Genomic DNA, 22,125 nt, shown 5'->3' on the forward strand with positions numbered 1-22,125 from the left:
CCCTGCCTCTCCCAAGATGGCGGCTCCCTCTGGCCCTGCCTCTCCCAAGATGGCGCTCTTCCGTCCTTCCCGTCCTGCCCCGTCCAAGATGGCAGCGGAGGAGGAGCCGCCGGTCTGGCTGTGGCAGCGCCGCGGGGCGGCCGAGGGCAGCCGGCGCCTCTCAGCCCTCCGCCACCAGCGGGGAGGGCGCTGCAAAGCCCCGAATCGCCCCAAATCGAGAGCTGCTGCCGGAGCCCTGTGTGGGCGTGAGGGGTGTCGGACAGGGCATCGCCTGGGAGGGGATTATTGCATAAAGGCTGCTGGGGGAAATGGTTTGTAACCTCTAGGATGGCTTTTTTGATCCGAAAATAAAATCCGTTCTGATGTTCTCAGTAAACTAATGTTGTCATGCAGGTGCTTGACTCCTGGATGTGGGTCGTGGGGTGATGCTGAAGGGAGCCCAGGGCTGAGGCTGGCAGCACTTTCCACTTTGAGAAGGAAACTTGCCCAGTTTTCCTATATTCCCTTACACAAAAGGGTTTTCCATCATGCAGGTCCCTGCATTACCCACCCAGGCACTGAGTGGCGATACTTATTTTGTGGGGTGTTTTTGCAGTATTAGAGCCCGTGAGTTTGACCAACCTCTGCTCAGCCCTCCAGCCAGGCAAGTTCTCCTCAGCCATTACGTGTGTGGATGTATAAACCCATCCAAATTAAAGTGCGGACAGAAACTGAGGGATCTCCTACCTTTAGTGAAGGTGGTGATGAAAGGGGGAATGCTCTCAGTGTCTGTCAGAGTGCCCTTGGTCCATTGCTTGATGTCACTTGCATTGAGCAGTCTGTTCTTGCTTCAGATTGCCCGAACCTAGCGTGGCTTCAGGAATCGTAGTCCTGTAACTGTGTGGTTTGCATTAAAGGTCTGCTTCCCCTAATGCCCAGGGCACTCCCTGCTGCAGGATGAGGTTTGTGTAGATGTATGTAGGGAAGAAAAAAAGATTAGCCTACTAATTGTAGAAGCCTTTGATTTTCAACTGTTTTTTCTAGCCCTGTTATATTCCGGAGTACCAAGTAAGCAATACTGCTTCGTAGCGTTCACAGAGCTTTAGTTCTTAATGCCCTGAGCACACTGCTAAATCAAGACAGGAATTGATTTGAGACTGTTTGAAGATGACAGCTCTGGATTAGGCTTAATTGACCATCGTGATATTATATCGACTCAGATGAGCCAAAGCACAAGTGGTAAGTTTTGTGCACGTCAGCTCTCCTCTGACAGCTCAGCTGATTCCTGAGCACTGCAGCATTGCTCTGCCGGGTTGTTTTTCTGGTCTGCTGGGATTTACAAATCTCACTTCTTTCAGTCTTGGATCTTCATTTCTTTCCATATTCGGCATATCTGGTGCTGAAGAGCTTTGCCCAGTCGCTGTCCTGTGAAGGGAGATAACTACCAGAAGCTGGCACACCTTAGCTAGTGATTTGTGTAGGAGGAATTTGTGATGGGTGTCAATTGTTAGTTAGGGAAAGGAGAACCTGAAACTTAATAACTTAATGCAGCAGAATGGAGTTTAGATGGAGAACTGGTAAACTTGATTTTTCTTCTGGAAATCTGACTTTTTTTTCTTCTGCGTGGCTTACAGGAGAAGTCTCCTTGAGTATCACATTTCTGTTCTGCAAAGTGGCAATAATTGGCCTTCCTTTGGCTAAGGTATTTAGTGATACACGAATGAAAAGTGTCTCTATAGCCTGACTCTGTCTAGATTTCAATTCTGTACCCTGAAAAAACACCCCTGGAAACCTCAGCTGGACACCTGTTGGCCAAAGGACTGAAAAGATGCGGCTGTGAGAGGGTGGATGCACTCTGAAGGCTGTCAGCACTGGGGTTTGTGATGGTGTATTTTGGTTTTGAAGCATTGCATACTTCAGGAACTGTTTAAAAATTCATAAACATTTACATCTACAAAGGGAGAAGAGGGATTAAAGCATGTAGGTGTGACACGTTACTGCTTCAAGTTTGCTCATTAATGTTTAGACCCAGCCAGAGGAATGAAACTCTGAAGCATTAAGTGATGCTCTTAATGCTGAGAGCACAGATTTCTTTATAGTAAGAATCTCTCAAGCTATTTTAGGTGACAGTGGACTGATGAAGCTTCAAAGTCTATGCTAGCTGGAGGAAAGAAACCTCAAGAGAGCCAAATTGTTGATGTATTTGCATACCAGTGTGTTAGTGGCTGAGTGTATTGAAGCTATTGTAGGGCTGCCCATAATGTGACATAAATAGAAATTGTGCCCTGATCATCACGGTCTGAGCCTGCTGTTCTGGCTTTATTAGGTAGCAGGCTGCAGTCTTCACAATTTCCCTGTAAAATGTCTACCAATGTAAGTGACCTCGGTGTCCTTGTCCCTAGGTGCCCTGTCTGGCTGGGGCTGTTGGTCGTGTGACGATGCCAGAGGACAAACTCATCTCCAAAACTCACCTGGCAGTCAGCTTCCTGGTGTCCTTGCTGGAGAAGAGCTGGCAGGACGTGTGCTGCGTATCGATAAAACCAGAGGGAAACCCTGGGACCTCTCCGACCAGAGCTGTAAATGGTTTAAAGTCGTCTGGCCGCAGCGTGCATCTCCGTGCTGCAGGGTGTTTGTTTTTGTAGCTGCTCGCTGCTTTCTTTAGGTGACTGTCTCATTTGAACAGGCTGTTCTTGGCTGCTATGTGCCATGCACAGCTTGCATCTCCGACTCATCTGGAGCTACTGGGAGCTGCGTTTTGGGCCAGCCTACGTGCTTTTTTTTTTTTTTTAAGAAACAGTAGTCAGAGATCAGTCTTGCAAACTGTAAGGGGGAGTTCCTGTTCTGCTGAGCAGCTTTATGCTGGCCTGTGTAAAGAGCCTCGCTAGCTGTGTTTTCGCTGCTGGCTGCAGCTTATCGTGTACATTGGATTCCTCTGGGGGTGTACGTGCAAGATAAGCCATGAGAAGTTGGAAGTGAACCCTGGAGATGCTAGACGTGCTGGGGGAAAGCTGCTCGTTTATGTGGTGGACTGTGGCTCCCCCACGGAAAACTTTACTTTTGACTCCTCTTGACCTTCGCCAGAAGCTCTAAAATCATCTTGAACAGCCCAAAGAGGTGGAAGTGTCATAAAACATCCATCAGGTTTTATAGTTCAGCAAAACCTTATCCAGGAACGGAGGGAGAGCCAGGGCCGGGCTTGTGTTTGCCTTGATTTACTGGCAGTATCGGTGAAGTGAAAGGTCTGAAGTGTTGTTTAGAGGTTTCCTAGGCTGCCTGTATGTGGCAGTGTATAATTTTCAGCTGATTTATTTGGGATATTTGACAGTGGTTCCCTATCTGCTTCCTCTTTTGTAGAGATTTATCCCCTTCATCGCAGGGAGGGAATTTCCCTTTTGGGCCTAATAGTTTTTTCAAGGAAATTAACTCGATGCGATTGCTCTGCTCCGCTGCGGGCTCGTCCAAGCCGTGGTATTTGTGTGTCCCCTCCTGCAGTAATGCTGGGGCTGGGGAAGCCATCCTGTGACCGCATTTTGGTGACAAGCTGTGAATCACAGGCGCGTAATCCCCAGCACGCCGAGGCTGGTGCAGGTTTGAGCTGCGAGCTGGTGGCTGGGATGCTCAGAGCGAGCCGCTTTGGGAAAGGCTCAGCAGCCTTTTATCAGCCTGAAATTTAAAATTGAACCAGAAGAAGCAAAACCACTCTTTCTCTTCTGTTTGGCCAGCAACCTTTTAATCATAATAAGAGAGTCGTGCTCTCCCTCGGGACGGCTGGTGGCTGCCAGGTCCCTGTCAGCTGGGGAGATCAGGGCCACACAAAGATGTGTTTGGCCGAGGGCTGGGGTTTCGCTTTGTGCTTGTTGCAGGACTGGGCCCCCCGCACCGACCTAATAAATCATCTTTGCCGCAGCAGCAGCAGCCAGTGCCTGTCTGAGCGGCTTTCTTCCCGAGCCGAGAGGTGGATAATCCAGATGACCGCCGTCCCCGCTGTCTGAGCGCAGCTTCGGGAGGAGCCCCGGGGAGATGCCGGGGCCGTGAGCTCCTGCAGGACCCCCCCGGAGGGAGGCACGAGGGTTGAACCCCGAGCCCCCAGCAGCTCGCTGCCGCTCAGCTCTCGGGGCTGGAGATGTCCCAGCAAGGGTCTTGCTCTGCGTCATCCTTCAACAGGTCTGTGTGTGGGGCTGCTTTCGCTTGTTTAAGGCCCTAGAGCTTAATTGGGATCTAGATGCTCTCAGGTTGAAAAATCAGAATCAATAAAAGTCCCTGGGTGCTTCTAGGAAATGCTGGTAGAGGCTCTGTGGATATGACGGCCTGCATAGGGGATGATATTCCTCTTCGGACCCCCCTGGCATATGGGTGGGTGGGCAACAGAGGAGCTTTTAGGCAGAAAAGCTCTTTTCTGATGCAGGGAACTGACGTGGTGGTGTCCTTAGGGCTGTGTGTCTGTCAGAGCCACTTTCTGCAGCCGTGGCCCCGCGACGAGGCTCGGGCAGAGGCTGTGGAGGGAGGCGTGCTGCCTGCCCCGTGCCAGGCTGCTGCTCCTGGGGGGGAAAGAGGGCGCCGGCAGGGATGGGGCCAGCAGGCTGGGCTGGTTAATGAGGGCTGGTTAATGAGGCTGTGTCGGTGGGAAGGCACTGGTGCATGCAGGGTGTCCATCCTCCATCCTCTGAGCCTCTGCCTGTCCTTAGGAGCAGCTGGTTTTGTACCCTCCGTCTGCTCTGCGTCAGGCTTTTACTCCCGGGCCCCGCTGCGTGAGTCTTGGCTGCAGGCTGTGTCGAGGAGAGACAAAAAAAAAAAGCATCAGCACCAAACCGTGCAGGTTAGACCCACGTGCCCAAGCAGCCCCTTAGGTGATGCTGACAGCGGGGAGGCCAGCAAGGAGGGGAATGGCACTGCAGCAGGCGAATGCCTGGGTCTTCCCTTCTGCTCGGGGCTCCCCTTTCCAAAGCACTGAGGTGCCTGGAGGGGTTAGCAACGGGAGTGGAAGCTTGTCGAGCAGCTGGGGAAGCCCCAAAAATAAGGGCTGAGGGGGAAAGCTCTGCTGCTCTGGTTTATGAGCCCCGTCAGCACCTGGTAGCCGCCGGCGGGATGGGTCCGGCCCTGCCACTGCCAGCCCCGAGCATCCTCCCGCAGCTCAGAGCAGCGACCTCTGCTCACAGCAGGTCTCAGCAAATCCCCTGGGGACCAGCCCTCTCACCCTGAGACTCCGGGAGATGGGCAGCAAACACTGCAGAGGGATGGGGAAAAGGGGGGAATCCTAGGGGAGGCATCTTAAGGGCAGAGGGTGCCAGTGCCAGTCTGCCTTTGGGCACGTCTGTGGCAATTTCACTCACCCACACTGCTCCTGCTCAGCTCCTGGGTCTTCCTGGGGCTGGCAGTGTGAGCTTACAGGGTGCTAATTGGCATTAATTGGTGCTAATCATGCACTGCTTCACTCCACGAAGCTCCAGGGGCATTTGCAGACCCCAGCCTGGTGAGGCAGAGCTGCTGGTGGCCATTTCAAAAGCTTCATCCCACCTTGGCACCATGCAGCTCCTGCTTCAAAGCCTCAAATGTTCTCTCTGAGCCCTCCCTGGCCCTGGGGCCGCATCCTGTGCCCTCAGCAGCTGGGTACAAGGCTGGGCCAGCCCTGCCCCGGGCTGGGAGATGCCGTTTCCTCGCTGCCCTCTGAGGGTTTAGGGGATTTACAGACCCCAAAGACCTGCGGCAGGGGCAGGGGAAGGGCTGACAGCGGTGCCCGCCCGCAGGCTGCCCCCCTGTGAGCATCGAGTCCGACTCCACGTAAGCTCATTAGGGAAAGAAAGCGGCTTTAGGGGATGGGATGGATTTGAGCAGAGGGGTCGGGCAGGGAAAGGGGCAGTGGGGCCGATGCCTGGGGGAAACGGGGCTGCCAGTGGGGGCAGCAGGGACGGGACTTCGAATACATCGCTACACGGGCTCCTCACCACCCATCCTGGTTTAGCTCCGTGCCGTGCCCCCCCATGAAGGCGTAGGATTCCCCCCCATCTCCACGGGCACCCTGAGCGCCACCGCCTTGCCCTGAGCCTGCTGCGGGGCTGGTGCTGAGCCCCAGATCCGCTCCCCAGCCACGGACAGCAGCTCTCCCCCCCCCGCCAGCAGCCGCAGGATCGGGCCCCGAGCAGGGGATGCCCGGCCACCTGCGAGGCGCTCAGCCTGCCCCGGCCCCGCGCGGGGAGCTCCCGACTGCTCTCTGGCATGTCCTTTAAAGGCCTTCTCGCTTCGAGCTGTTCCCTGGCAGCTCATTCTGCTCCAGATGCGGTCTCTCTCCCCTCCGAGGAGGCTCTGCCGCCGCCGGCTTGCACCGCCTGGGGCCCCGGACCCGCCGGCCGTGCCGCTCCCCTCGGCCCCCTCTCGGGGACCCGACTGCACCGAGGGCTGGGTGCGAGCCTTCGGCTGCTTGGGACGGATTCGGGCAGGTAACTAAAGTCCCCGAGCCGAGAGAGAGCCGGGTCCGGCTGCCTGGGGGGTTATATTTGTGCCCCGTTGTGCAAGCGAGCCGCCTGCCTCTGGATTTGCAGCCGTAAAAAGAAGATAAAACCGGCGGGGGCTGCGGCGGCTGTCACGGAGCAAACGCTTTGCAGCGGGGGCCACCCCTCGGGAAAAGCCCGATGCTCGCTGATGGGATGAGGTGGGGGATCCCTGGAGGTTCCCCCGGCCCCTGGGCAGAGGTGTCGGGGACAATTCCCAGCCCACAGGCGCTCAGTATCTGACGTGGTCGAGCATCGCTTGCTTTTACGCCGAGATCAAGGCTGGGCAGGCTCTGGGAGAGGTGGAATTGTCCCGTTTGGTGTGGGGGGCAGCTGAGGCTTTGCACAGGCATGGGGGGGCTCAGCCGGTCCCTGCTCTTTGCCCACTTAAATCTCTGCTGCGTTTTGTCCTGGCAAAAAATAAAATAATTTCCCTCTGCCCCGTAGCTGCAGGCACGGCTCCCGAGGACACGCGTCCTGCGGGAGAGCCTCTTCTGCACGGCCATCGTCCTGGCAGCGACTCCCCGGGCTCTCTGCCGTCTCCCTCTGTTTTTTAAACATTGCAAAACAACTTAAATGAGGCATCTGGGCTTGCTTACAGAAGGAATTGGGAATCCCTTGTATTTATCTATCCAGGAGCCTGCCAGGCGGGGATGCTCGGAGCGCCCCCAGCCCGGGGCGCTGCGGGACGCCCCCGCTCTGCACGGGGTGCCCAGGCTGCAAACGCACCCCACGGAGGGCTGAGGATCGTGCCCTCGGTGCTAGAGACCGTGAGGGGCAGGAAAATGGGGGTAGCAAGGGGGAAAATCTGCCCTCGGTGTTGTATTGAGAGCTGGCTCGACGTAAATCCCTCGCTCGCCTCTCCCTGTGCCCGTGCGCGTCCCGGCAGCAGCCTCCCGCGTCCCGCTGGGGCCCCTCCACCTCTTTCCCCACAGATGCCTCCACGCTGAAGCAGCAGAGGAGCTCGGAGCTCCTGCTGGGTGCGAAAACGCTTTAAAAATATAACATTTAGAGGCGTTCTCCCATCTGCGCGCAGCTAATATGTGTCTCTCGTGATAGGTGTGCTGGTCCTGGAGCCTCCGCACTTTGCAAATGAAGCCGCTCGCGGGGACCTCGCCGGGCGCGGGGGAAGAGGCGCAGGGACGTGCCCAGGGGCGTGCGGCGCGGCAGCGGCACAGGAGGGGCTGCAGGCAGAGCCCCCCGGCTCGCAGGTACGGGCACCGGGGGCTGCCGGGTGCCAACGGGGCCAGGATGGGGCTGGCGGGGCCGGCTGGTGGCACCGAGCACCGTTTGGGCACAGCAGAGACTATTATTATTGTTATTATTATTTTATTGCTAATCCTGGGGAATGACTTGCAGGGGAAAGATCGGTCGAGCCCTGTCCGGAGCCTGGAGTAAATTCTGGGGGGTGCAAAGCCCTTTTCTAGCTGCGTGCTGGGCTCCGGCACGAGCTCTTTGCACGGCAGCCCCTTTATTTCCACGTGTGGGTGCTCCAGCATCCCTGGCCCCACGGAGCAGGGATGCTATGGAGCTGCCGGACATCCCTGCGCCCAGGACAGGATTTTGGGGAGCGTGCACGCGTGCCGAGGCCCTCTGTCCCCACGGCGGTGACACGAGATGAAGCCTGGGGGCTCTGCCAGCAGCTGCGTTTGCCGTTGTGCTTGCGAAGAGGCCAGCTTGGCAGCCGGGGCGCAATAAATGTGCTGAGGAGGAGCACGGCCGCGGGCCGGTGACTCAGTGCTGGCTGCGAGCGGCTTCGGAGGCTCCTCTGCAGCGGCTGCGGGAGCGGAGGGACAGGGGGAGGCTGCGCCCGCGCCGGGACCAGCGGGGACGGAGCGGGCTGGGGAGGATGCTCGGGAAGGAGCCAGGTCCGGGGCAGCGTGGGGGTGGGATGGCGCCTCTCCCACCGGAGTTTCTTTGGGGTTTACCGGAGTTTCTTTGGGGTTTACTCGGGCTCCTCTCCGCAGGGAGCAGCAGGCAGAGCCGGCCGAGCTCCCCGCGTCTCCGGATGAAGGTAAGGGCAGCTGGGAGTGGGGATGGGGGGACAGGGGTCGTTTCGTGCACCCTCCATCCCTGAGCAGCATCGCGTGGGTTTGGGAAGGGGGCCCCTCTGCCAGCAGCACCTGCCTGCATCCCCACGCCCCCTCCAGCTTGGGGAGCATGAACGGGTCCCCTAAAGCTGCTCCCGAGTGCTGGGGACATCCTTAAAAATGTGGAGGTATCTGGGGGGACAGCTGCCAGCCTGTGCCCGCTGGGAAATTCCTGGAGTTTTTTGTGTTTTTTTTTTTTTTTTTTTTTTTTTTTTGGGGGGGGGGGGCTCCATCAAGGCTGGTGCGAGGCCACTGCCACCCCGCTCCCACCACCCTCTTTGTCCCCAGGGAGGATGAGCAGTCCCCAGGGGCACCCGGACGGGGTCGTGGCCGGGGCTGAGCAGAGCGTGGAGCGTGCCGGCGAGGTGAGAGGGACGGGAGGGTGCCGGGTTCGGGACCCCGGAGCCACGCGGTGATGCTCTTTTTGGGATGCCGTCCAGCACCAGGGAGGGGGTTGCTCCGACAGCACCCTTGTCCCCCTCCGTAGGAGCCAGGCAAGGACAGGCAGGAGCTGGCCGTGCGCACCCGGGACAGTGACGGGATCGAGGAAGGTGAGTCCCCAACCTGTGTTCCAGGCTGTGTCCCCTCCTGGTGGGGCTTGAAGTGTCTGGGGACCAGCGTGGGTTGTTGGGGTCCGATGGGGGTTTATCTCCCGTGATGGAGACCCGGGGACTGGTTTGGGGGACGTGAGACCCTGCTGGTGCCGGGGGAAGGATCGGAACGTTCTCACGGTGGGACAGGAGGGCAGAGGGAGGAGGAATAGCAGACCAAAAGCCTTCACGAGCGGTCTCTCCAGCGGCATTGCTGCCTCCCCGCAGATGCAGAAACCCTGGAGGAGCCGCTGCTGAGCTTCCCCGGTGAGCTCTCGGTGCTGGAGAGACTGGGCCTGCAGAGGTAAAAGGGGGGAGCACCAGCATCATGGCCAGGGGGCTGCAGGACGGGGGGGTCCCGGGGCACGGCATGCTCTGGGGACTGGGCTCCCCATGGCACGACAGCGGCTCTCCAGGCGGGGGTCCCCACTTCTGGCGGTGGCCGGCACCCGTGGGAGCAGACCGTGGGTGCGTTGTTGGCCTGCAGCCCCCGTAGTGCCGCCACCTCTGACAGCACTTCTCTCTTCGCAGCGTGGCTTTGACGGAGCAGGACGTGGAGGTGAGGGCTGCCGGGGGTGGGCTGGGGAAAGGGGGCAGGGGATGGACGCCGTGCGCCCGGCCCTGGCACCGCAGTCCCTTGGCAGTCACTGCACGAGTCCCTTTCCCGGTGACGCTGTTGGCATTCGGAGGCAGCCGCATTTCCCTGGCGAGACGAGCCCGACCTCTGCGCGCCTGCAATCCTGCAAAGTGCTCTGCAGCTCGCCCTCAGCTGCGGAAGCCACGTTCATAAAAATAATTGCCCTGCGAGTGCCAGGGCTGAGGCAGGCTCTGCTGTCCGGCGCGTCGGCCGTGACCCGCAGCGAGGGCTGGCATCTGCCTGGCAAGCTCCTGCCAGGAGGGTTTGGGATTTCCACGCTTTATCGGCTGCCTGGGGGCCGTGTCTCAGTCCCGTGGCATCTCCTGGGGGCTGCCCCCCGCGTGCAGCAGCCTAATGAGTGCTGGGGAAAGGCAAGCGCTAATTGTCCCCAGCACGGCCCCGCTTGGTGACACGTTAAAGGGGGGCTGGCTGTGCCGTGGGGACGACGGTGCGTGGCCTTCCCGTCGCCCCGTGTCCCACCTTGGTGCCCTCCTGCCCCCCAGGCAGCCTTTGCCCACCTTGCCCTGGCTTTTCGCTGCGACGTCTTCACCCTGCGGCAACGGGTGCAGGTGGAGAAGCGGGCACGGGATGCGGCGGAGGAAAACATCCAGGAGGAGCTGGGGCAGTGCCGGGCTGCCCTGGAGGTAGGTGGCAGCGGGGCGGGCTGGCATCTGCCGGGGACCTTCCAGCTCCTGAGGGGCTTGGAGGACTCAAAGCCCCGTCTCCAGCAGCCCCATCCTCCCCCTGCCCCCCCGCAGAGGCTGGGCGCATCCTGCCCGGACGTGGGCTGCAGGGAGGTGCTGGAGCAGCTGCAGCACAGCCTGGCCGTGCTGGCGGCCGCCGTGGAGCGGGCAACGAGCGCTGCGGAGAAGCTGGGGGCCGTTCATCAGGTCGGTGATCACCCGGGGTGGGGAGGGATGGAGGGTGCTGGGGGGACATCCCTGGGCTTGTTAGGGTCAGTCCGTGCTCCTCCTGGTGCTGGTGGGGGAATCTAGCTTGGGTGCAAGGGGTCTGCCCGCCCTTGGGTGTGTGTAAGGGCCCCCAGAGAGGCAGCGAGGGGCTGGTGGGGTCACGGGGGGCTGTAGGGACCAAGGAGCCGGGACCTGACGGCCCGTGCCGCCCGGCTGCAGGAGGCCCGGATGAGCCGAGCGGCGGAGGTGATGGTCCAGCACGTGGAGAACCTGAAGCGGCACCACCTGCGGGAGCACGCCGAGCTGGAGGAGATGAAGCGCCTGATCCAGCAAAACTCCCGCAACCGGCAGCTGGCCGAGACCCAGGGTGAGGTGGGCTCAGCCGCGGGGGCCGCCACGGGGCAGGGGGGGGACCCTGCAGGGTCGGGTCCCGAGTCCCTCGGGTGCGTGAGCTGAGGACGGGGGCGGGTGACAGCTGGGGCTGCAGCCACCGGAGCCGATGACGAGCACAAGGGGCCCCGTAACAGCAGACACGGGGTGGGAGCAGCTGCTGGTGGCCGCAGAGCCGTCAGCCCGCGGCTCAGCGGGGAATGCAGGGCAGGGGGGGGCACACAAAGGACGCTCTGTCCCCAGCCCCCGGCCCTGCAATCCCCACGCACGCTCCGAGCGAGGTCTCCCCAGCGAGGGCACCCCTGGGACTCGTGCCAGGCGTGGGGCACGGGGCCCTGCTCACCTTCAAGGGGGGGGGGGGGGACACGTTTGCATTTGGCTGCACGTCAGCCCCCGTTTTTATTCTGGAGGCGATCTAAGACTTCTTTTCCTTGCTCCCAGATGATGCGGAGCCACGGCTGAGGCCTCACCCCCTGATGCGATCCTTCCAGCAGGTAACCGGGCGAAGCAGCCCCTCTGCCAGCCCCCAGCCCTCGTCCCCCGTGCCCTGCCACCCTCCCTCACCCGGCTGTCCCCACGCACCCGCCACCCCCCCCCCGGGCAGCACCACCCTTCCCAGCCGCTTGCTGCGGGCGAGGTCTGCTAGAAACACCGGGAACCGGGGCAGGGGGGGAGGAAAATTAGGGGCGGCCACGGGGGAGTTGGTGTCCGGGATGTCTCAGGCAGGTCCCTCTGCGTTGCAGGGCTTGGCTGGGAGGAGGCCGTTCTCTAGCACCAGCTCGAATTCGGCACTGCTTCCCCTCCAGCTCAAGAGGTAGGGGAGCGCTCGGGGAGGGGTCAGGCAGCCCCGGCGGCACAGCTGGAAGCAGCAAGGACAGGCGCGATGCTCTTGGCTTTGCCCTTCCCTCTCCTCACCGGCTTCTCCCCCGTAGCAGCAGGGCCGGCGGGAGGCTGGCAGGGTCCTTCCTCCTCCTCCTCCTCCTCCTCTTCCTCCTCGGTGTCCCCTTGCCCATGGTGGGGAGGTGGGAAAAGGGGATGGGGAGCGCGGGGAGGGGGCGTGATGCTCACCCCAGCCCCTCGGTTCCCCGCAGGCATCTGCCCGCCGCAGAGTCAGCATCGCCGTCATCCCCAAGCAGCTCTTGGTAAGGACCCACACAGCGGGGACAGGAGGGGGCTGCACCCCGCCACTGGGCTCGGTGCCACCAAGGGGGCTGGGGCCCTGCTCAAAACCCCCCTTTTTGTGCCCAGCCAGGTGCCAGCACGGACGGCCGAGCGTCCCCCGCCAGCGAGCCGGAGGGGTCTCAGCGCCCAGCCAGCACCCAGAGGTAACCCGTGCTGGGTGGCGGGGGGACCATGGCACCATCTGCCACCGTCCCACGGGGGACAGCACAGCCTCCTGTCTTCTCCCTCCCCAGGAGCGAGCTGGAGCCACCGCGCCGGGGCAGCACCGTGAGCGGGGAGCCGGCGGCTGGGGGGGACGGCAAGGACACAAGCGCAGGGGGCGAGGAGCCGGAGCAGCTTGGGCTGATGTGAGCGCACCCCGCGTCCCCCCTGCAGCCTCTGGGGGAGCTCTGTGGTCCCAAAAGCGGCCGGCACGTGGGGATGGAGCTGGGGGGCTTGGGGACGGAGGGCAGGGATTGTCTGCGGCTGCCTCACCTCGCCCCTGCCTCGGTTTCCCCGTGCGTTGCAGGTCACCTGTGCCCTCCCCAGTCTGGCTTCATTTGGGGTGTGCAAAAGGGCCGGCGAGGCTCGGGGTTGGGCTAAACCTCGTCCCTGCTGGGGCCACCTTTGGGTGACGAGCGTCCCCCGTCGCCTTCTTCCCAGGTCCAAGGGGTCCCCGGCGGAGCTGTGGCGGCCGTGGCTCTTCCTCCCGCAGCACTACTGGGTTTTGTTCTGGCTGCTTCTCCTGAGCGTCGCCTTCCTCCTCCTCCTCCGCGTCCTGGAGCTGCAGCGGCTGCAGCCCGCGCCTTCGCCCAAGGCCTAGCTGCAGCAAGGGGGGAGGCGGCTGGGGGGCACCCGCTCTCCGTCACTGCTCCTGCCCCCCGCCACGAAACACAGAGACCCTCGAAAAATAAAATCGGAGGAAGAATCGGGGATTTTTTTTGAAGGAGCAGGGGGCGATGCCCTGTGCTAGGAGCTGAGGGTGGGCTCCCCGGGCATGAAGGGCGCGGGGAGCTGCAGCAGCCCCCATCCCTGGCAGGACTTTCCTCATTCTCACGGCACACTGAGGGCTATGGGGACATGCCCTTTGTGTCCCCTTTTCCTTGGGGACACAGACCAGGCTGCCTGTGGCCAGCAGGTTGGCGTTAGAGCCGTGTCCCAGCCGTGCCATTGCGGTGGCACACCCTTGGTCCCTGCTGCCTGGGGGCTCTCATCCCCAAGGGCTGATGCTGCTCTCCTCCTCCCCACATCTGGGGGCTGCCACCACCTCCGTCCCTGTCCCCAGCCCCAGCTTGGGCACTCCTGGGGCCTTCCAGAGCAGCCGTCGATTTGTGCCTCCGGTTCTTTCTGCCACCGTGATTAAAATCGAGTGCTGCTTCCCAGCAAGCCGTCCCCTGGGGGGAAAAAACCCGCGCCTGGAAGGAGCCGATGAGCCGTGTTTGTAGCGCCACGAAGGGCTTGGCAAACAGAGGGAGCTGTTTCCGACAGCTCCCGTGCCTGGGAAAAGCGCCCAGCTTCCCGCAGCCGCCCCGTTTCCGTGTCCGCCCTGGCCTCTCGCGCCTCCGAGCCGCGGGTGGGCTCCGCCTTGCCTGCACCCAGGGGATTTGCAGGGGGCTGGGGGGCTCGAAACGCCCCCAGCCCGGCTGTGGGTGAGGGTCCTGCACCAGGACCCCTGTGAGGACACCCCAAAGGGCTGCGGGGAGGAGGGATGGAGGTGTGCATGCCGTCCTGTGTCCCCATGGCCGCAGGCAGCGCCGCGGGTGACTCACGGGTTGCCGACGTAGCCCCGGCTCCGTGTGCCAGCTCGCCCCGTGTCCCTGAGTCACCGCGGCCTCGTGGCAGGTTGTCACCGTGCGTCACTGGCCCGCGAGCCCCTTCTCCAAGCTGCTCGCCCCAGCATGGGGCAAGCGGCCAGCAGCACCCCGAGGAGGCCGCCGCTGGAAAAATCCCCCCAGACACCCGGCCAGGAGCAACCTTCGGTGACCCAGCTGTTCCATCCTCTGCCCCAAGGTACTGTCACCCCCAACACACCCCCCGGGATCCTTCACCCAAGGTGGAAAACTTGTCCCCAAAGTTTCCCCAAGAGCAGCAGCGCTCGGGGACGCGGGGGGCTCGTTTGGGGACGGTGCTGAGCGCGTCCCCCCCCCTTGCCCGGAGCAGGACCTGGCTCCCGGGCTCTATTTCTGGGGATGGGGGGGAAGTAGGGGACGGAAAGCGAAAAGGTGTGTTTCATCGGCAGAATCTTTTGTTTTGCTTTGCCAAAAAAAGCTGCTTTCTCAGCCCAGAAGTCCAAAAGGCGGCAGGGGCTGTGCTGCGCATCCCTGCCCCAGCCTCCCCCCAGGGCTGGGGAGAGGAGGAGGAGGAGGAGGAGGAGGAGGGAGCTCCGGCGCTGCAGCCTCCGCAGCTGCTCTCAAAACCCACAACTTGCAGCTAAAAAAATAAATAAATAATAATAATAAAAAGGCAGCAGCACAAAGCCGGGCAGCCCCCGCGGCCGCCCTGCCCCTCCTCTCCCCGCCTGGGCTGTTCCCAGCGCCGCCTTCCCGCAGCCCGGTCCCCGCGGTGGGGAGGGGGAGGAGGAGGAGGAGGAGGAGGAGGAGGAAGAGGAGGAGGAGGAGGAAGAGGAGAGGGAAGCGGGAGGAGAGGGGAGGGAACGAGGCAGCCCCTTCCTGCCCGCCCCCGGCCCCAGCCCCGCGCCGTGCCTCAGTTTCCCCGAGCGCCCTGGAGGTGAGTGGGGAGGGGACGGGCAGAGCATCCCCGGGGGGATGTGTGGGGGGGGGGAGCACCCCGACAGCACCCCCGACTGGGAGCATCCCAGACAGCATCCCGTCCTGGGAGCGTCGCTCTGCCAGTTGCCAAAGCCCGAGGGGTGGTTTTGGGGTGGGGGCGTGCCCCGGGGGGGTGCTGAGCCCTGCTGTGCACCAGCAGCGGTCCCCAGGGTGCCGCGTGGGGCTGCTTGGTGGCCGTGGGGCTGCTTTGTCCCCCCCCCCCCGGGGCAGGCGAGGGGTCTTCCTGAAGCCCCTCTGAGCATCCCCGGGGGCAGCAGGGTCCCCTCGGTCCTCGCTGCCAGCCCCTCGGCTCTGCTCCCCCCCCGGGGCAGAGGGAAAAGGGAGCAGCCCCCCTCCTCCTGGAGCCTTCCCCAGTAGCACCAGTGCTCCCAGTGCCGAGCAGGAAGAGCTTTGCAAAGGGAAAGGGGCTTCCCCATCCCAGGAGGATGCTCCGAGGGCCTCCTCCTCACCTCCCTCCACCCGCTGTTGTGCCCCCAGCCCCGCTTTTTGGGGTGCAGAGACCCCCCCCAAGGCACATCTGCTGCTGCTCCGGTGGCAGAGCATCCCCAGCAGCGGGAGGCCGGAGCAGAGGCCGGGCTGAGTTATTTTTGCCTGCAGCCATTCTCGGCCCCAGCCCAGGCGCTTCCCGGAAGCGTGTCGGTGTAAAACTGCGTCAGGCGAGGGGCAGAGCTGGCCCCGTACCCTTGGTCAGGCTGACGGTCCCCTGGGGACATCTGGGGCTGGAGGTGAAGGAGAAGCAGGAGGAGGAAAGGGAGGCGAAGGCTGGCTGCCCGCAGACTTCCTCCCGCAGCAAAACTCGGCTGCAGGAGGCAGCTCCTTCTGCGCGCCCCGAGGGGGTGGCGCTGAACAGGGGGGGACGAAGGTGAGCCCTTGGCGCTGAGCAGCTCGGAGGCTGGGGGAGAGATACCCCAGAGCCACGTCTGATGGGGCTGGGCTGTGGTTTTGGGGACCCCCCCGCTGCAAAGGACGGGGCCAAAATGCCCCGAGAAGGGCACGCTTCTGCCGGCGGTGGCCGCAGGAGCCGCAGCTGGGACCTGTGGTTGGTACCCTGGGGATTTTGGTACCTGGGGATTTTGGTACCCCGGGGGGTTTCAGCACGAGCTTCCCAGGGTTTTTTCCTGCAGCGGCAGCCAGCCTGGGGCTGGGACCAGTGACAGGTCTGTCCCCGTCCTTCGCCCTTCTCCCAGCAGCTGCACCCTGGGGAGCGAGGGGGGACTTGGGCACTGCCCCCGTGCCCGGAGCTGCCACGAGCCAAGGGTTCGACCAGGACGTGCCCACACACACCCCTCCCCGGCTCCAACCGGAGCAGCCGCCTGATTTTTCTCCTTCCTGCAAGGATTAAAGCTGGGCCAGATAAGGGCTGGCTTCTGGGCGTTGGCTGGGGCCATCTCTGTGCCCGGAGCCATACCGGGGAGGAGGGCGCTGCCCGGGGCAGTTGCCTCGCTGCTCCTCCTGAGCACGGTGGTGAGGATGGGACGAGCACTGCCCGCTGCCTTTAGCCCTTCCAGCAGCGGTGCAATGGGGGTAGCCACCGAAAACAGGAGTTTGGGCTTCCCCATCGGGTGGTCCCGAGAGCCTCTCCTTCCTGCCCACGGCGCTGATCGAGCTTGAGACCCTGGAAGGACCTTCCCGAGGTCCAGGCTGGGCTCAGCAGCCTTGTCCCTGGGCTCTCCGGGCTGGATCCCCGACCCAGAGCAGCTCGGTCCGTGCTGGGAACCCGCTCACCGGCGAGGGGAGAGGCCCAGCTGCAAGGGAATCTGCTGCTGCTGCTGGAAACCCTCCCAGCCCGCATTAGCTCACTGCGGACCCGTGTCCTTTCCCACCCTCTTTCCATGTGCCTGGAGGACACGTGTGTTTGCTGGCAGCTCAGAAACCCCACAGCAGCTTCCCTGCCATTTCCTAGCGGGCGAGGACGGGGGGGGGGAGGGGGGGGGTGACCCCGTAAGCGAAATGGGGCGTCCCTGCTCTGGGGTTGCTCTGCGTGCCCCAGCCCCGGGTGACGTCCCCGAGGGCTGCGTTTCTGCAGCCGCCCCGACCGGAGCCACCACGAGCTGAGTCAGGGCTGGCTGCAACCCCCACCTCCTCCCTCTGCCTCGCCGGGGCAGTTTTAAAGGCAGAAATGCAAAAATCAGTCACGCCGGGGTGTGGGGAGAGCAGAGCTGGGGGCAGCCCAGCTCAGCACTGTGCCCCCCCCCGGGCTGGTTTCCGTAGGAAACTCGGTGTAACACGAGGCTTCTTGTTGTTGTTCTGCCTCCTCCGAGCTTCCTCGCCGAGCCCGAAGCACCGGGCTTGGAAAAGTTCCTTGGCACGGGGAGCTCCCATCCCCGGGGGGGGGAACCGAGGGCTGGAGATGGAAGGGGTGCTCCCAGCGTGGGTGCTTTATGGCCCCCGACCTGCCCCGTGCCTGCGGCAGTGTGAGCTCCCCGGGGAAAAGCCGCAGTGCCCAGAGCAGCCTCCCCGGGGCGGAGAAGGGAAGGAAGCTGTGGGCTGGCGTGCCTGCCCGCTCCGGTCAGGTTGGCAGTGCTGCCTCAGTTTCCCCAGGCTTTTCTGCTCCTTATTTCCCCCTGGCACCACGCGGGGGGTGCTCGGAAATCTGCCCCCGGTGCCACGAACGCGTAGCTGGTGCCCTTCGTCCCCGCGCCGCCACCCTGGGGACCCGTGGACACCTGCTCCAGCCCAGCTGGCTGCTTCGTCCTTGTGTCTGCCCAGGAAGGAAGAGGTTAAAATGCTGAGGTTTCCTGTTGGTGATGCTCGGGAGGTGCACGATCACTTTGCGTCCTCCGAGGCACTGCTGGAAAGAGACCGGGCTTGAAAGCCAGCTGGAATCCGGGCTCTCCAGCGCCGAAACCCTGCCCCGCCGAAGGCAGCGCGGCTCGGCTGCGGCGTCCTTCCCCCTGCGGCGTCCTTCCCCCCTCCGGCACCTTGCTGCGGAGCCGTGGGGCTGGCCGCTGCCTTCGGGGAGCTCTGCGTGAGGGCAAAGCTCAATGGTTCAAAGGTAGGAGCGCGGCGGCTCCTGGGCGAGACTTTTCACCGGGCTGCTCCTCCTCGCTCCCTTCGCCGGCTGCCGTGCGGGGCCGGGGAGGTTTTTCCCAGCCCTGGGGTTTGGCGAGGATTTCCCAGCCCCGGGGTTTGGGGATGGCTGGAGAGGGCAAAGCTTCGTGCTGCGGGCTGTGCCAGGACAAGGTGGCACGGGATGGTGCTCGGCTCGCGGTGGCACCGGGGCTCGGGGATGGCGCCGGGTGCTGAGCGGCTGCAGGGAGCGCACGGGGAGAGGCTGGGCACGGGGAGGGTTTGGGGGATGCTCTGCACCCCGGCTCTCACAGAGATGATGACTACCGGGGCCATCGGTGCAGTGGTTTGCTTATTTTTCATTCCCCCCCCCGCCCCGTTGCTTCCTCCCTGCTCGTCTCTGCGTGCCTCGAGGCCGGCAGCTTCCGCCCCGCCGGGGCAGCAGAGGCGGAGGTGGGCGCAAAGCTCCCCTCTCTGCTTGCAAAACCCATCCTGCTCCTTCCTGCCCCGTGGGTGCTGAGCAGCCGGGTTTTGCTGTTTTTTTTTTGGGGGGGGGCAGCTGCTAAACTGGGGCCCTGCAGTTCGTCCTGACAGCCGGGGCCCCTTGGCTGCCCCGTCGCGAGGAGGAAGGAAGCGGCGCCTTTGCTCCAAAACCTCCCCGCTCTGCTCTCGGTCGCTGCAGGTACACGCGGCAGAGAGGAAGCCGCTCGCCACCCGCAGCCGTCCCCGTCCCCTCCCCTGACGTCACCCGCAGCCGGGTGACACCGTGGCTGGCTGGGCGCAGCACCCAGGGGAGGCTCAGCCAGACGCTGTCGGAAAGAGGACAGATTTCGGCGTCACCGTCACCCGAATCGCCACGGGGTCCGCCACGGCTGCAGCCCCCGCTGGGAAACCTCGCGCCGAGACACCAGGTCCTGCAGCATCCCCGGGAAGGATGGGGGCTCAGGGGGGTCCCCCGCTTGTCCCTGCTGTCCCTGCTTATCCCTGCTGTCCCACCAGGCTGCCAGCTGAGGCGAGATGAGCGTGCCGGACGGCGAGGCGGCCAACCCGGCCCATGCCCTGTTCGAGAGCTTCCTGCGTGCCGGGCAGTGCCGGGAGGTGCTGAGCTGCTTCGGGGAGCTGTGCCGGCAGCTGGGGCTGCAGGGCAGCGGGCTGCAGCTCTACCACGGCCTCAAGGCTGGCCTCAACTACTGGAACGCCAAGGCCCTGTGGAGCAAGCTGGATAAGAAAGCCGGGCACAAGGACTACGACCAAGGCACGGCCTGCGCCAACACCAAGGTACCGGCGGCCGTGGGGCGTGGGTTTGGGTCTCTCCGTGCCCTGCGCCGTGTCCCCGGGCTGAGGGCATCTGCTGGGACGTCCTCACTCGCACACAGGATGAGGGATGTGCCCTTTGGGATGCTGCCGGGGTTGTTAATTAGCCCTGCTGCCCCTCCGTGGCGTCAAGGTGCCACCCGGCCAGCCGCATCCCTCGTGTCCCCACCCGGGGACAGTCCCACGGGGGACTACGGAGGGGGCTACTTCAGAGCCCGATGCTGGTGGAAATTTCGCCGTTCCCCATCTGCTGCAGAGGGGAAGCGTGGGTGCTTTATCTCAGCCAGCATTTCATTGCTGCCGTTGCAAATTGCCACTGTGCAAAGGCAAGGTTCAGCCAGCCCGGGGGGAGGGGGGGGTCACCAACAGGGCCCCCGCCTCGCAGGGAGCAAGGAGAGGGAGCGGGGAGGGACGGATCCTGCACTGGGACGGGGTGGGGGGGAGATGCTGAGCCCCAAGATTTGCCCCCCCCCTCCCCTGTGGTCGTGGGGAGGACTGGCCCCAAATCCCACCGCCCGTCCCCTCCGCAGTGCCTGGTGGTGGGGGCCGGCCCCTGCGGGCTGCGGGTGGCCATCGAGCTGGCGCTGCTGGGTGCCCGCGTGGTGCTGCTGGAGAAACGCGACGCCTTCTCCCGCAACAACGTCCTGCACCTCTGGCCCTTCACCATCCACGACCTGCGGGCGCTGGGCGCCAAGAAGTTTTACGGGCGCTTCTGCACCGGCACCCTGGATCACATCAGTGAGTCGGGCGCTCCCCAGGGACCGGGGCGGGGGAACGCGTGGATGTGGGTGCAGCTCCCGGCATCCCCAATGTCCCCTCGCAGGCATCCGTCAGCTGCAGCTCATCCTGCTGAAGGTGGCCCTGCTGCTGGGCGTGGAGGTGCACATCAACGTGCAGTTCAAGGACCTCCTGCCCCCCGCCAGCAAGGGGGACGGCCAGGGTAAGGCACCGGTGGCGTCCCCGGGGACAAGGACAGGGCTGCGGTGGTGGCTCTGAGCCCTCCGGGGAGGGGACGAGGCGCACGCGGTGCCCTCCGCAGCCCAACCCCACGCCGTGACCCCCCCCTTTGTCCTCAGGAGGCTGGCGGGCTGTGCTGCAGCCCAGCTCCTCTCCCCTCAGCCACTACGAGTTCGACGTCCTCATCTCGGCCGGCGGCGGCAAGTTCGTCCCCGAAGGGTTCAAGCGGAAGGAGACGCGGGGCAAGGTGGCCATCGGCATCACCACCAACTTCGTCAACCGCAACAGCCGGGCTGAGGTGGAGGTGTCGGAGATCAGCGGCGTGGCGCGGATCTACAACCAGAAGTTCTTCCAAAACCTCTACAACAAAACAGGTCGGTGGCCCCCGAGCGGCGACGGAGGGCCCGGGGGTTCCCATTTATCCCCCGGTGCAACCGGGATGTCCCCTCCCCTGGGGTGGGATGCGCATCCCCATGGGGTGCCTCCCGTTTATCCCCCGGTGCCACCTGGGGTTCAGCCCCGTGATGTCCTCCCCTGGGGTGGGATGCGCGTCCCCGCACGGTGCCCCCACACCGGGGACGTTTGGTGGCCCCACGCGGCTCAGCTCAGCCCCTTCCCCGCCACCAGGTATCGACCTGGAAAACATCGTCTACTACAAGGATGACACTCACTATTTCGTCATGACGGCCAAGAAGCAGAGCCTGCTCAAGAAGGGGGTCATCCTGCAGGTGAGGCGGGCAGGATCCGGCCCCAGGAGCTGGCTGTCCCCCTGGGCTGGGGGACAAACGCCACCACCCCGCAGCCCGGCCGCATTCACCCCCATGCCCGCAGGACAAACCGGACATCGAGAGCCTCCTGTCCGATGACAACGTCAACCGGGACGCCCTCCTCAGCTACGCCAAGGAAGCCGCCAACTTCTCCACCAACTACCGCCTGCCCGAGCTGGAGTTCGCCCTCAACCACCGGGCCCTGCCGGACGTCGACATGTTCGACTTCACCTGCATGACGCGCTCCGAGAACGCGGCGCTGGTGCGGGAGCACAACGGGGTGCGCCTGCTGCTCGGGCTGGTGGGCGACTGCTTGGTGGAGGTGAGGGCCGTGCCTCAGTTTCCCCTCACCCGGCGAGGGCTGCGCAATGCCTTTTTTTTATTATTTTTTGTGGTTTATTCCCCATCCCTGAGCACTTCTCGCCCCGGCTGCCCGCTGCACCCTGTCCCCATGGGCACGCTCCCCGGTAGCTGCGTCCCCAAAGCACCCCCCCCCCCAGTAGCGGGATGCTTCGGTGGGGATGGGGCCATCCCTTCTGCATCCCCACCAGAGATTTTCGGGGTGTGGAGGAGCAGCCCGGCTCCTCCCCAGACGTGACTGCATCGGCGGCAGCGTCTGGCTGCAGCCGTGGGGCTGGGGAGGAGACGTCTGTCCGTCCGCTCCCCGCGCGTCTCCCTGTCTCTCCCCGCTTTCATCTCCGGCCAAGCCCGGCAGCTCCGCGCCTCCTCCCAGCCGCCCCGACCGGCCGCGTGGCTCCAGCCCCGTCCCTGTCTCCAGCCCCGTCCCTGTCTCCAGCCCCGTCCCTCTCTCCAGCCCCGTCCCTGTCTCCAGCCCCGTCCCTCTCTCCAGCCCCATCCCTCTCTCCAGCCCCATCCCTCTCTCCAGCCCCGTCCCTCTCTCCAGCCCCGTCCCTCTCTCCAGCCCCGTCCCTGTCTCCAGCCCCGTCCCTGTCTCCAGCCCCGTCCCTGTCTCCAGCCCTGTCCCTCTCTCCAGCCCCATCCCTGTCTCCAGCCCCGTCCCTGTCTCCAGCCCTGTCCCTGTCTCC

General features: G+C 63.5%; 3 protein-coding genes across 16 annotated transcripts in view; all 3 read left to right on the forward strand.

Moving 5' to 3' along the window:
- The window catches only part of FANCE (FA complementation group E), a 4,833-nt gene extending 4,629 nt beyond the window's left edge, over window positions 1-204 (forward strand). For all 3 annotated transcript variants that reach the window (XM_035346812.1, XM_035346814.1, XM_035346815.1), the window contains exon 11: window positions 1-204. This exon is cut by the window's left edge. The gene's annotated coding sequence lies outside the window, so the exon portion shown is untranslated.
- A 3,356-nt stretch (window positions 205-3,560) lies between these two features.
- On the forward strand, window positions 3,561-14,194 carry LOC118178347 (inositol 1,4,5-triphosphate receptor associated 2-like). 7 transcript variants are annotated; one of them, XR_004756135.1, is made up of 16 exons: window positions 3,561-4,143; window positions 7,524-7,675; window positions 8,432-8,478; window positions 8,843-8,919; window positions 9,042-9,105; window positions 9,373-9,448; window positions 9,676-9,703; window positions 10,285-10,425; window positions 10,540-10,671; window positions 10,912-11,059; window positions 11,524-11,576; window positions 11,826-11,896; window positions 12,174-12,224; window positions 12,331-12,407; window positions 12,498-12,611; window positions 12,907-13,048. XR_004756135.1 is itself a non-coding variant. In XM_035346772.1 (16 exons), the coding sequence occupies exons 2-16, from the start codon at window positions 7,557-7,559 to the stop codon at window positions 13,186-13,188; spliced, it is 1,476 nt and encodes a 491-aa protein (XP_035202663.1). In that variant the 5' UTR covers window positions 3,561-4,143; window positions 7,524-7,556; the 3' UTR covers window positions 13,189-14,194. The 7 variants fall into 7 exon arrangements, 5 of the variants coding, with proteins under 5 accessions (XP_035202663.1, XP_035202667.1, XP_035202665.1 ...); XM_035346772.1 differs by having other exon boundaries at window positions 12,335-12,407; window positions 12,907-14,194; XM_035346774.1 differs by lacking the exon at window positions 3,561-4,143 and adding an exon at window positions 5,626-5,757 and having other exon boundaries at window positions 12,335-12,407; window positions 12,907-14,194.
- MICAL1 (microtubule associated monooxygenase, calponin and LIM domain containing 1) overlaps window positions 6,631-22,125 on the forward strand; it is a 21,536-nt gene continuing 6,041 nt past the window's right edge. The window contains exons 1-9 of one of the 6 annotated variants that reach the window (XM_035346767.1): window positions 6,631-6,642; window positions 17,742-18,027; window positions 18,724-18,952; window positions 19,041-19,319; window positions 19,886-20,093; window positions 20,179-20,295; window positions 20,432-20,686; window positions 20,940-21,040; window positions 21,144-21,401. In XM_035346767.1, the coding sequence (XP_035202658.1) occupies window positions 19,059-19,319; window positions 19,886-20,093; window positions 20,179-20,295; window positions 20,432-20,686; window positions 20,940-21,040; window positions 21,144-21,401 (1,200 nt within the window). In that variant the 5' untranslated portion in view covers window positions 6,631-6,642; window positions 17,742-18,027; window positions 18,724-18,952; window positions 19,041-19,058. Of the gene's footprint in view, window positions 6,643-14,116; window positions 14,254-14,919; window positions 14,971-17,741; window positions 18,028-18,635; window positions 18,953-19,040; window positions 19,320-19,885; window positions 20,094-20,178; window positions 20,296-20,431; window positions 20,687-20,939; window positions 21,041-21,143; window positions 21,402-22,125 lie in introns of those variants that run through there. The other 5 variants (XM_035346768.1, XM_035346766.1, XM_035346770.1 and 2 more) reach the window with 5 other exon arrangements.

This window comes from Oxyura jamaicensis, chromosome 26 (genome assembly GCF_011077185.1).
Source record: "Oxyura jamaicensis isolate SHBP4307 breed ruddy duck chromosome 26, BPBGC_Ojam_1.0, whole genome shotgun sequence".
Taxonomy (NCBI): Eukaryota; Metazoa; Chordata; class Aves; order Anseriformes; family Anatidae; genus Oxyura; species Oxyura jamaicensis.

Bases quoted from the DNA above. Each gene is read 5' to 3' on its own strand.
- LOC118178347 (XM_035346772.1), top strand. From the start codon at position 7,557: ATGAAGCCGCTCGCGGGGACCTCGCCGGGCGCGGGGGAAGAGGCGCAG. The intron at 8,920-9,041 runs GTGAGAGGGACG...CCCCCTCCGTAG, and splicing joins GCGTGGAGCGTGCCGGCGAG to GAGCCAGGCAAGGACAGGCA. The intron at 12,612-12,906 runs GTGAGCGCACCC...CCTTCTTCCCAG, and splicing joins CCGGAGCAGCTTGGGCTGAT to GTCCAAGGGGTCCCCGGCGG.